Raw genomic sequence first — 12,077 nt, forward strand, 5'->3', positions numbered from 1 at the left:
CTCCCTCTGATTCGCAACCCAGCCTCCCTCAACTGTGGCCTGGTCCCGCAGTGACCTCTCCCTGGGGAGATTACTCGCAGTAGCCATTCTTCCCAGTAGGGGCGGTCAGCAACAGAGAGCAGCAGGCCTCTGATTGGCTGGTACCTCTCAGCAGGCGGACTTCACCCTCGGGATCTTGAATCCTGGGGATGACCTGGCCAATCCAGTCAGGTCTTCCCTCAGAAATGATGTAGATTTCCCACAGGTTCTCCTCAGGGCGGGTTGAACCCAAGTCATCACATTAAATTCTGCCCATTATCTCACATGTGAGGTTGAAGTGTTGTGTGGATTTGGGTTTGGGGTGGAGGGAGGGCTGTGAAGGTGAAGGTAAAAGCCACCATCTTACATGGTTGACAGCCATTGCTCAAGCTAATCATCATTTTAAATTAAAACTAAAACACTGAAATATTAAATCGACAGTAAATATTCCAAATGATAAAACTTGACCTCATTTTCACCAATCTACTTGAACAGTATCAGTAGGAATTACTGTGTTGCATGGCACTCCCACTATGCTGAATGGGAGGTATTTAGTACAGATCTACCAGTTCAAAACTAGACATCCATGAGGAAATGTGGACCATCAACGTCAGCAGAATTGTATTCATCTACAATCTATAACCTCAGATTGGGCTGCTAAATGGCAAGTAACATTCACAAATACAGGCAGTAATCATCTCCAATAATCTAACCATCTCCCCTTGATGTTCAACAGCCTGAATCTCTAACTATAAACATCTTATTGATCAGAAAATTAACTGGACCAACCATGTAAATACTGTAGCTACAAAAGACGGTCAGAAGCTGGGAATTCTATGGCGGATAACTCAACTCCTGACTTCCTAAAGCCTGTCCACCATATACAAGGCACAAGTCGGGAATACCGATGAATACTTTGCATCGGTATTCACGAAGGAGAGGGGCGTGTTAACCGGGAGTGTCTCGGAGGGAGGTGTTGACCCGTTAGAGAAAATCTCCATTACGAGAGAGGAAGTGTTAGGTTTTTTAGGGAACATTAAAACTGACAAAGCCCCAGGGCCTGATGGCATCTATCCTCGACTGCTCAGGGAGACGAGAGAGGAAATTGCTGGGCCTCTGACGGAAATCTTTGTCGCTTCTTTGGACACGGGTGAGGTCCCTGAGGATTGGAGGATAGCGAATGTGGTCCCGTTGTTTAAGAAGGGTAGCAGGGATAACCCAGGAAATTATAGGCCGGTGAGCTTGACGTCCGTGGTAGGGAAGTTGTTGGAGAGGATTCTTAGAGACAGGATGTATGTGCATTTAGAACGGAACAATCTCATTAGTGACAGACAGCATGGTTTTGTAAGAGGGAGGTCGTGCCTTACAAATTTGGTGGAGTTTTTTGAGGAAGTGACAAAAACGGTTGATGAAGGAAGGGCCGTGGATGTCGTCTATATGGATTTCAGTACGGCATTTGACAAAGTCCCACATGGCAGGTTGGTTAAGAAGGTTAAGGCTCATGGGATACAAGGAGAAGTGGCTCGATGGGTGGAGAACTGGCTTGGCCATAGGAGACAGAGGGTAGTGGTCGAAGGGTCTTTTTCCGGCTGGAGGTCTGTGACCAGTGGTGTTCCGCAGGGCTCTGTACTGGGACCTCTGCTATTTGTGATATATATAAATGATTTGGAAGAAGGTGTAACTGGTGTAATCAGCAAGTTTGCGGATGACACAAAGATGGCTGGAATTGCGGATAGCGAAGAGCATTGTCGGGCAATACAGCAGGATATAGATAGGCTGGAAAATTGGGCGGAGAGGTGGCAGATGGAATTTAATCCGGATAAATGCGAAGTGATGCATTTTGGAAGAAATAATGTAGGGAGGAGTTATGCAATAAATGGCAGAGTCATCAGGAGTATAGAAACACAGAGGGACCTAGGTGTGCAAGTCCACAAATCCTTGAAGGTGGCAACACAGGTGGAGAAGGTGGTGAAGAAGGCATATGGTATGCTTGCCTTTATAGGACGGGATATAGAGTATAAAAGCTGGAGTCTGATGATGCAGCTGTATAGAACGCTGGTTAGGCCGCATTTGGAGTACTGCGTCCAGTTCTGGTCGCCGCACTACCAGAAGGACGTGGAGGCATTGGAGAGAGTGCAGAGAAGGTTTACCAGGATGTTGCCTGGTATGGAGGGTCTTAGCTATGAGGAGAGATTGGGTAGACTGGGGTTGTTCTCCTTGGAAAGACGGAGAATGAGGGGAGATCTAATAGAGGTATACAAGATTATGAAGGGTATAGATAGGGTGAACAGTGGGAAGCTTTTTCCCAGGTCGGAGGTGACGATCACGAGGGGTCACGGGCTCAAGGTGAGAGGGGCGAAGTATAACTCAGACATCAGAGGGACGTTTTTTACACAGAGGGTGGTGGGGGCCTGGAATGCGCTGCCAAGTAGGGTGGTGGAGGCAGGCACGCTGACATAGTTTAAGACTTACCTGGATAGTCACATGAGCAGCCTGGGAATGGAGGGATACAAACGATTGGTCTAGTTGGACCAAGGAGCGGCACAGGCTTGGAGGGCCGAAGGGCCTGTTTCCTGTGCTGTACTGTTCTTTGTTCTTTGTTCTTTGTTGAGTGTAATGGAATGTTCCCCCCTTAGCTGGTTGAGTGCAGCTCTAACAACAGTCAAGAAGTCAACAACATTCAGGAAAAAGCAGCACACTTATTTACAACCCATACACTACCTTAAACATTCATTCCTTCTACAACCGGCGCACAGTGGCGGCAGTGTGTACCACACACAAGATGCATTGGAGCAACTCACCAAACTTAGTCCAACAGCATATTCCAAAGCTGTGACCCCTATCACCGAGAAGGATAAGGGCAGCAGAGGCATGGGAATATCACCCCCTACAGGTTCCCCTCCAAGTCACACACTATCCTGACTTGGAATATATCACCGTTCCTTCACTATCAGTTGGTCAAAATCCTGGAACTCCCTTTCTAACGGCACTGACAGTGTCCTACACCAGATAGAGTGCAGTGGTTCAAGAAGTTGGCTAACCGCCACCTTACCTTGTCAGTATAGTCACATCCCTTTCAGAATAAAATAAATGATTAAACAATTTGAAAAGGCAATTGTTATGCTAATTTCTTGTGAAGTTAAAACAAAATTAAATATCTATCAAAACCTAAAGGCGTTCATGAGGGTAGTTTAGTTATAATGAATTCAGTGATTCCCTGCGCTGAGCAAAGGTCAGGCATTCCTCGAAGCTGCTTCTGCTTTGCCAACATTACTTTGCCGATGGTCCAATGGAATTCCCATTGATGCTCATATATGGGTTTTCCTTTTGCTGCTTTTCTGGCAGCAAATTAACTCTCGTCAAGTAATAATAACCCCAAGGCATTTCTGCCCAATATCTTTCTTCATCTGAGGAAGACTAAAATTAATATCAATATTTTTGAGATGTCAAAGTGTTTGTTTAAGCACTGTGCAGCTTCAGCATTAAGAGAAAAACACAGTGGCAAGAAAGACGAACAAATGCCACTACCATCACCCCCCTTCTCCCCCCAATCAGCCCCTCTTCCATTTCATAGAATTATAGAATCCATACATTGCAGAAGGAGGCCACTCAGCCCATCAAGTCTGCACCGACCACAATCCCACCCAGGCCCCATTCCCGCAACCCCACATATTTACCCTGCTAATCCCCCTGAGACGAGGGTGTAGTGAACCATAGATGGTTACCACTATGGGTACTTGTACATATATGTTACTATTGTTACTGTTGGGGTTAGGGTTGGGGTGTTCCACCTGTTAGCGTTGTTCCGTGGTACACTCCGTTTGGCTCCGCCTTCTTACAGGGGTATAAAGGTCACTGCTACTTCCTTAGTCTGGGATAGTATTGTTAAGCAGTATGCTCTATTCTTGTTGTGAATAAAAGCCTTTATTCCCGGGTACGTCCTAGCCTCCCGAGTGAATTAATCGCGCATCAGAGGGTCAATTTAGCACGGCCAATCAACATAACCTGCACATCTTCGGAGTGTGGGAGGTAATCGGAGCACCTGGAGAAAACCCTCGCAGACACGGGGAGAACGTGCAAACTCCACACAGACAGTGACCTGAGGCTGGGATTGAACCCGGGTCCCTGGCGCTATGAGGCAGCAGGGCTAACCACTGTGCCACCGTGCCACCGTGCCACCCAGTAGTTACCTTTATTCTCCCAAAAAATGACTGAAATGCTTTCAAAAGGCATAGCCCTGTGTGTGCGTGTGTGTCTCAGATTTATATTGACAAAATTATAGACAAGGCTGTCTGATTGGAATCTGTTGTAGAAGTTAAAAACTCACCATCAAATACAGCATTTACCATAGGCAGCAAGTTCTTAACATTTTGCGAATGGAACTATAATGGGTAACCGTGAGCATATCTTGTTAACACTGTGCATGTTAAGCTCTCGTAGACATGCTCTCATTTTTGACACGAAGGCCAGGATTTCCTGGCCATTCTCGCCCCCACCACCATTCAGCCAAATCTCCATTCACTGCAGTGGGACCAGAGAATCCCACCGGCTTGGACAGCCGGAGAATCCCGTCCGTGTTTATTTTTCTAAAAACCACACAAATCTATCAGTTTTCAAACAGAATATCTGCACCCCAACAAATTCTGACGAGTCAATGTAAAAAAGCGACTGTGGAGGAGTTTTCTTAAAACAGTTCATATTGAATTTTAAACATCGCGTAGGGTACCTAAATAAAGACTGTCGTCACTACATTTGGTTAGAATGCACAATTTTGCTATGTCCTTAGGACTAGTCACCTGCTTCAAGATGCCTGCTGCCATCTCATGACCACAGTCAAATATTACGTGGAATTCCTTGTTCCTTTTCATTTCTTTCAGCAAAGGCTTGGAATCCTTTGTGTCTGCTGGAAGCTGGCGAATCTTTAAGCGGATACTGTACCGAGATGGAGCTTTAATGAGCTCTTGTAACCGAATCAGACCTTGAGAAGATGAAAAAAAAATGCAAACACAACATAAGATGTCTGACCTTGTGGGCGAAATTCATCCTGTCACAGAGTAAGAAAATTAATTGGCATTTACTCACTCCGCTGCACATTACACAAAAATACAATGAAACAGATGAATCTTCTTTTAAGGATAACTGATGTATCGCCCTGTGCCCATGTGTGACATGTATGCCAATGCAGCAATTAAACCTCCCATATGCCAGTGCACACTTTCATATCCCACCTGTGTCAAAGGCCACTTGCTGAACTGCATCACCTTCCACTGACTGACATATCTACTGAAATACATTAACTTTTAATGACTATTACCGCAGCAATGAATGATGCATATAGAACATAGAACATAGAACAGTACAGCACAGAACAGGCCCTTCGGCCCACGATGTTGTGCCGAGCTTTATCTGAAACCAAGATCAAGCTATCCCACTCCCTATCATCCTGGTGTGCTCCATGTGCCTATCCAATAACCGCTTAAATGTTTCTAAAGTGTCTGACTCCACTATCACTGCAGGCAGTCCATTCCACACCCCAACCACTCTCTGCGTAAAGAACCTACCTCTGATATCCGTCCTGTATCTCCCACCACGAACCCTATAGTTATGCCCTCTTGTAATAGCTCCATCCACCCGAGGAAATAGTCTTTGAACGTTCACTCTATCTATCCCCTTCATCATTTTATACACCTCTATTAAGTCTCCCCTCAGCCTCCTCCGCTCCAGAGAGAACAGCCCTAGCTCCCTCAACCTTTCCTCATATGACCTACCCTCCAAACCAGGCAGCATCCTGGTAAATCTCCTCTGCACTCCTTCCAGCGCTTCCACATCCTTCCTATAGTGAGGTGACCAGAACTGCACACAATATTCCAAATGTGGTCTCACCAAGGTCCTGTACAGTTGCAGCATAACCCCACGGCTCTTAAACTCCAACCCCCTGTTAATAAAAGCTAACACACTATAGGCCTTCTTCACAGCTCTATCCACTTGACTGGCAACCTTTAGAGATCTGTGGATATGGACCCCAAGATCTCTCTGTTCCTCCACAGTCTTCAGAACCCTACCTTTGACCCTGTAATCCACATTTAAATTTGTCCTACCAAAATGAATCACCTCACATTTATCAGGGTTAAACTCCATTTGCCATTTTTCAGCCCAGCTTTGCATCCTATCTATGTCTCTTTGCAGCCTACAACAGCCCTCCACCTCATCCACCGGGAATTATAGACCGGTGAGTCTCACTTCTGTTGTCGGCAAGATGTTGGAAAAAATTATAAGGGATAGGATTTATAGTTATTTGGAGAGTAATGAATTGATAGGTGATAGTCAGCATGGTTTTGTGGCAGGTAGGTCGTGCCTTACTAACCTTATTGAGTTTTTTGAGAAAGTGACCAAGGAGGTGGATGGGGGCAAGGCAGTGGACGTGGTATATATGGATTTTAGTAAGGCGTTTGATAAGGTTCACCATGGTAGGCTTCTGCAGAAAATGCAGATGTATGGGATTGGGGGTGATCTAGGAAATTGGATCAGGAATTGGCTAGCGGATAGGAAACAGAGGGTGGTGGTTGATAGTAAATATTCATCATGGAGTGCGGTTACAAGTGGTGTACCTCAGGGATCTGTTTTGGGGCCACTGCTGTTTGTAATATTTATTAATGATCTGGATGAGGGTATAGTTGGGTGGATTAGCAAATTTGCTGATGACACCAAAGTCGGTGGTGTGGTAGACAGTGAGGAAGGGTGTCGTAGTTTGCAGGAAGACTTAGACAGGTTGCAAAGTTGGGCCGAGAGGTGGCGGATGGAGTTTAATGCGGAGAAGTGTGAGGTAATTCACTTTGGTAGGAATAACAGATGTGTTGAGTATAGGGCTAACGGGAGGACTTTGAATAGTGTGGAGGAGCAGAGGGATCTAGGTGTATGTGTGCATAGATCCCTGAAAGTTGGGAATCAAGTAGATAAGGTTGTTAAGAAGGCATATGGTGTCTTGGCGTTTATTGGTAGGGGGATTGAATTTAGGAGTCGTAGCGTTATGTTGCAACTGTACACAACTCTGGTGCGGCTGCACTTGGAGTACTGTGTGCAGTTCTGGTCCCCACATTACAGGAAGGATGTGGAGGCTTTGGAGAGGGTGCAGAGGAGGTTTACCAGGATGTTGCCTGGTATGGAGGGGAGATCCTATGAGGAGAGGCTGAGGGATTTGGGATTGTTTTCGCTGGAAAGGCGGCGGCTAAGAGGGGATCTTATTGAAACATATAAGATGATTAGAGGTTTAGATAGGGTGGATAGTGATAGCCTTTTTCCTCTGATGGAGAAATCCAGCACGAGGGGGCATGGCTTTAAATTGAGGGGGGGTAGTTATAGAACCGATGTCAGGGGTAGGTTCTTTACCCAGAGGGTGGTGAGGGATTGGAATGCCCTGCCAGCATCAGTAGTAAATGCGCCTAGTTTGGGGGCGTTTAAGAGATCCGTAGATAGGTTCATGGACGAAAAGAAATTGGTTTAGGTTGGAGGGTCACAGTTTTTTTTTTAACTGGTCGGTGCAACATCGTGGGCCGAAGGGCCTGTTCTGCGCTGTAATGTTCTATGTTCTATGTTCTATGTTCTATGTACTACTCCACCAATCTTGGTGTCATCAGCAAATTTACTGATCCACCCTTCAGCCCCCTCCTCGAAGTCATTAATAAAAATCACAAAGAGCAGAGGACCAAGCACCGATCCCTGCGGCACACCGCTAGCAACCTGCCTCCAATCCAAAAATTTTCCATCGACCACCACCCTCTGTCTTCGGTCAGACAGCCAGTTACCTATCCAATCGGCCAACTTTCCCTCTATCCCACACCTCCTCACTTTCATCATAAGCCGACCATGGGGGACCTTATCAAACGCCTTACTAAAATCCATGTATATGACATCAACTGCCCTACCTTCATCAACACACTTAGTTACCTCCTCAAAAAATTCTATCAAATTTGTGAGGCACGACTTGCCCTTCACGAATCCGTGCTGACTATCTCGAATTAATCCGCATCTTTCTAAATGGTCGTAAATCCCATCCCTAAGGACCCTTTCCATCAATTTACCAACCACCGAAGTAAGACTAACCGGTCTATAATTACCAGGGTCATTTCTATTCCCTTTCTTAAACAGAGGAACAACATTCGCCATTCTCCAGTCCTCTGGCACCATCCCCGTGGACAGCGAGGACCCAAAGATCAACGCCAAAGGCTCTGCAATCTCATCCCTTGCCTCCCAAAGAATCCTAGGATACATTTCATCAGGCCCAGGGGACTTATCGACCTTCAGTTTATTCAAAACTGCCAATACATCCTCCCTCCGAACATCTATTTCCTCCAGCCTATTAGCCTGTAACACCTTCTCTTCCTCAAAAACATGGCCCCTCTCCTTGGTGAACACTGAAGAAAAGTATTCATTCATCACCTCGCCTATCTCTACTGACTCCATACACAAGTTCCCACTACTGTCCTTGACCGGCCCTAACCTCACCCTGGTCATTCTTTTATTCCTCACATAAGAGTAAAAAGCCTTGGGGTTTTCCTTGATCCGACCCGCCAAGGACTTCTCATGTCCCCTCCTAGCTCTCCTAAGTCCCTTTTTCAGCTCATTCCTTGCTAACTTGTAACCCTCAATCAAGCCATCTGAACCTTGTTTCCTCATCCCTACATAAGCTTCCCTCTTCCTTTTCACAAGACATTCCACCTCTTTTGTGAACCATGGTTCCCTCACTCGGCCATTTCCTCCCTGCCTGACAGGAACATACCTATCAAGGACATCCAGTATTTGTTCCTTGAAAAAATTCCACTTTTCATTAGTTCCTTTCTCTGACAGTTTCTGTTCCCAACTTATGCCCCCTAATTCTTGCCTAATCGCATCATAATTACCCCTCCCCCAATTGTAAACCTTGCCCTGCCGTACGGCCCTATCCCTCTCCATTGCAATAACAAAAGACACCGAATTGTGGTCACTATCTCCAAATTGCTCTCCCACAACCAAATCTAACACTTGGCCCGGTTCATTTCCCAGTACCAAATCCAATGTGGCCTCACCTCTAGTCGGCCCATCCACATATTGTGTCAGGAAACCCTCCCGCACACACTGCACAAAAACTGCCCCATCCAAACTATTTGACCTACAAAGGTTCCAATCAATATTTGGAAAGTTAAAGTCCCCCATGACAACTACCCTGTGACCCCCACACATATCCATAATCTGCTTAGCAATTTCTTCCTCCACATCTCTATTACTATTTGGGGGCCTATAGTAAACTCCTAGCAACGTGACCGCTCCTTTCCTATTTCTAACTTCAGCCCATATTACCTCAGTGTGCAGATCCCCCACGAAGTGCCTTTCCGCAGCCGTTAAACTATCCTTGATTAACAATGCCACTCCTCCACCTCTTTTACCAGCTTCCCTACACTTAGTGAAACATCTATACCCCGGAACGTCCAACAACCATTCCTGTCCTTGTTCTACCCACGTCTCCGTAATGGCCACAACATCGTAGTCCCAAGTACCAATCCACGCCCCAAGTTCATCTACCTTGTTCCGGATGCTCCTTGCATTGAAGTAGACACACTTCAACCCACCTTCCTGTCTACCAGTACCCACCCTTGACCCTGATACCTTCCCCAATACCTCACCACCCTCACTGACTTCTGGACTACAACTCCCTTTCCCACTCCCCTGACAAATTAGTTTAAACCCCCCTGAAGAGCCGTAACAAATTTCCCTCCGAGGATATTGGTGCCCCTCTGGTTCAGGTGCACCCCGTCCTGTTTGTACAGGTCCCACCTTCCCCAGAACGTGTTCCAATTATCCACGTATCTGAAACCCTCCCTCCTACACCATCCCTGCAACCACATATTTAACTGCACTCTCTCCCTGTTCCTCAACTCGCTATCACGTGGTACCGGCAACGTACCAGAGATGACCACATGTTTCGTCTTGGCTCTCAGCTTCCAGCCCAGCTCCAGAAATTCCTGCTTTAAATCCCCGTCCCTTCTCTTACCTATGTCATTGGTACCAATGTGCACCACGACTTGTGACTGTTTCCCCTCCCCCTTCAGAATCTGGAAAACACGGTCTGAGACATCACGGACCTTGGCATCCGGTAGGCAACATACCATCCGTGAGTCTCTTTTGCTGCCACAGAACCTCCTATCTATCCCTCTAACTAACGAGTCCCCAATAACTATCGCCCTCCCGCTCTCCCCCTTTCCCTCCCGAGCCACAGAGACGGACACAGTGCTGGAGATCCTCTCACTGCGGCTCCCCACTGGTATGTCATCCCCCTCAACCGTATCCAAAGCGGAATACTTGTGCTTAATTCATTCTGCACTGTAAATAATAAATTTACAATTCCACTCGAGGCTCTCCCTATCATAACATGGCTTTTTTAAAATTAGTTTTGCTGAATTTTAGTGCTGCTTAAGTGGTGGAATCGCAAAAATGGAACTCTTTACTCGTTATCACAGTTAGAATCAAGCTCTTGCACATCAGAGATATCCCAGTAAGTAGAGTGAAGCTCCCGACAAGCATCTTAACCCCTTAACCCCAAATTCAGGTTTAAAATGTATTAATTCCTGTCACAAGTAGGCTTACATTAACACTGCAATGGAGTTACTGTGAAAATCTCATAGTCACCACACTCCAACACCTGTTTGGGTACACTGAAGGAAAATTTAGCATAGCCAATGCACCCAGCCAGCACATTTTTCGGACTGTGGGAGGAAACTGGAGCACCCGGAAGAAACCCACATGCAGACTCCGCACTGACAAGCCAGGAATCGAACCTGGGTCCCTGGCATTGTGAGGCAGCAGTGCTAACCACTGTACCACCGTGCTGCACTGAACAGCTTGCTGCTGAATCATTAAGATTATTTTTTAAATTCCTACATCAAACACCCTCATGATTTACCTGAAAAAGATTGGGCACTTCACTGTTAATTTGTGCCAAACCCACTTCAGTTTTATGCTGTGGACTCACGTGCATTAGAAGCTGGGCTGAGGTTGTTGACCAGAGAATCTGGAATTGATTAAAACCTTGGCCTCAGAGGTGACAATATAGAGTTAAGGCCCAGTGCACCACTCAATCCTCCAGCACATTTCTATTTCATGTTTGTGCACTTTCCCTGCAGCATAGTATATTAGTTATTGATTCTCAGCCATGCAGTGCCCTGGCCCTTCACCCTGCTTTCTCAATAGGAATGAATTTTTTAAAAACTGCAGTGAAAACTATCGATGCTGCTCTTTAAACCACACACCACTGGATTAGGTTAAGCATTAGAATCACTTAGTAAGAGGTAAGTGATAGAATGAGCAATCTACTTTCAAGGCTGAAATGTTGGCATACAGTTAATGGATAAGCTGCAGTGTTACTTTGCCAATGTGTGGCTGTGGCCTTCAGATTATAATTATAAAGACAAAGGAGGTTCATTGAATCACTTAATAATCAACAATCACTGGATGAAATATGTCAGTTTACAGAACAAATGTAGTTATATTCTCAGGTTTTCTCCTGGAAGGACTGATCATCGGTTGCCTGAGGGATTTCCTACGAAGGATAAAAGATTTTATTTGACGACTGTCTCAGGGTACATTGATCACCTCAGCTACAGTACTGTTCATTGTATTGACTGACACAGAGGCATGAAAACATATTTTAATGCAGGAGGTGAGGGAGGGAGAGTAGCGACTTTGGAAACCTTTCATACGTTTGCAAAGTTGCTCTGGCAATGCAGCACAACATGCCTCATAGAGCCACTGGTTATCTATCCTCCCAAGACTCTCGGCTAGCTCATTCAGTGGGTAGCTGAACAATACAAACTCAGAAGGTCCCTGGCTTTCATTGCCAGTTAGTTCGCCAATGTCAGCCAAACACTGCAATGGATTTGAACACCCACCGGTTAGGAGCCAGAAAAAAATACCAACCTCTTGATTGCCGTTCACTAACCACAGAGTAAATCATATGTGGATATGTTGCCTGGTATGGAGGGCATTAGCTAAAAGGAGAGGTTGAAGAAACTTGGTTTGTTTTCACTGGG

At 45.9% G+C, this 12,077-nt stretch overlaps 1 protein-coding gene across 1 annotated transcript in view; it reads right to left on the reverse strand.

Moving 5' to 3' along the window:
* LOC144494077 (glutamate receptor ionotropic, kainate 2) overlaps window positions 1-12,077 on the reverse strand; it is a 481,311-nt gene that overhangs the window by 257,299 nt on the left and 211,935 nt on the right. The window contains exon 4 of the mRNA XM_078213654.1: window positions 4,815-4,996. Coding sequence (XP_078069780.1) covers window positions 4,815-4,996 — 182 coding nt within the window. The remainder of the gene's footprint in view (window positions 1-4,814; window positions 4,997-12,077) is intronic.

The sequence above is a fragment of the Mustelus asterias genome, chromosome 5 (genome assembly GCF_964213995.1).
Source record: "Mustelus asterias chromosome 5, sMusAst1.hap1.1, whole genome shotgun sequence".
Classification (NCBI taxonomy): Eukaryota; Metazoa; Chordata; class Chondrichthyes; order Carcharhiniformes; family Triakidae; genus Mustelus; species Mustelus asterias.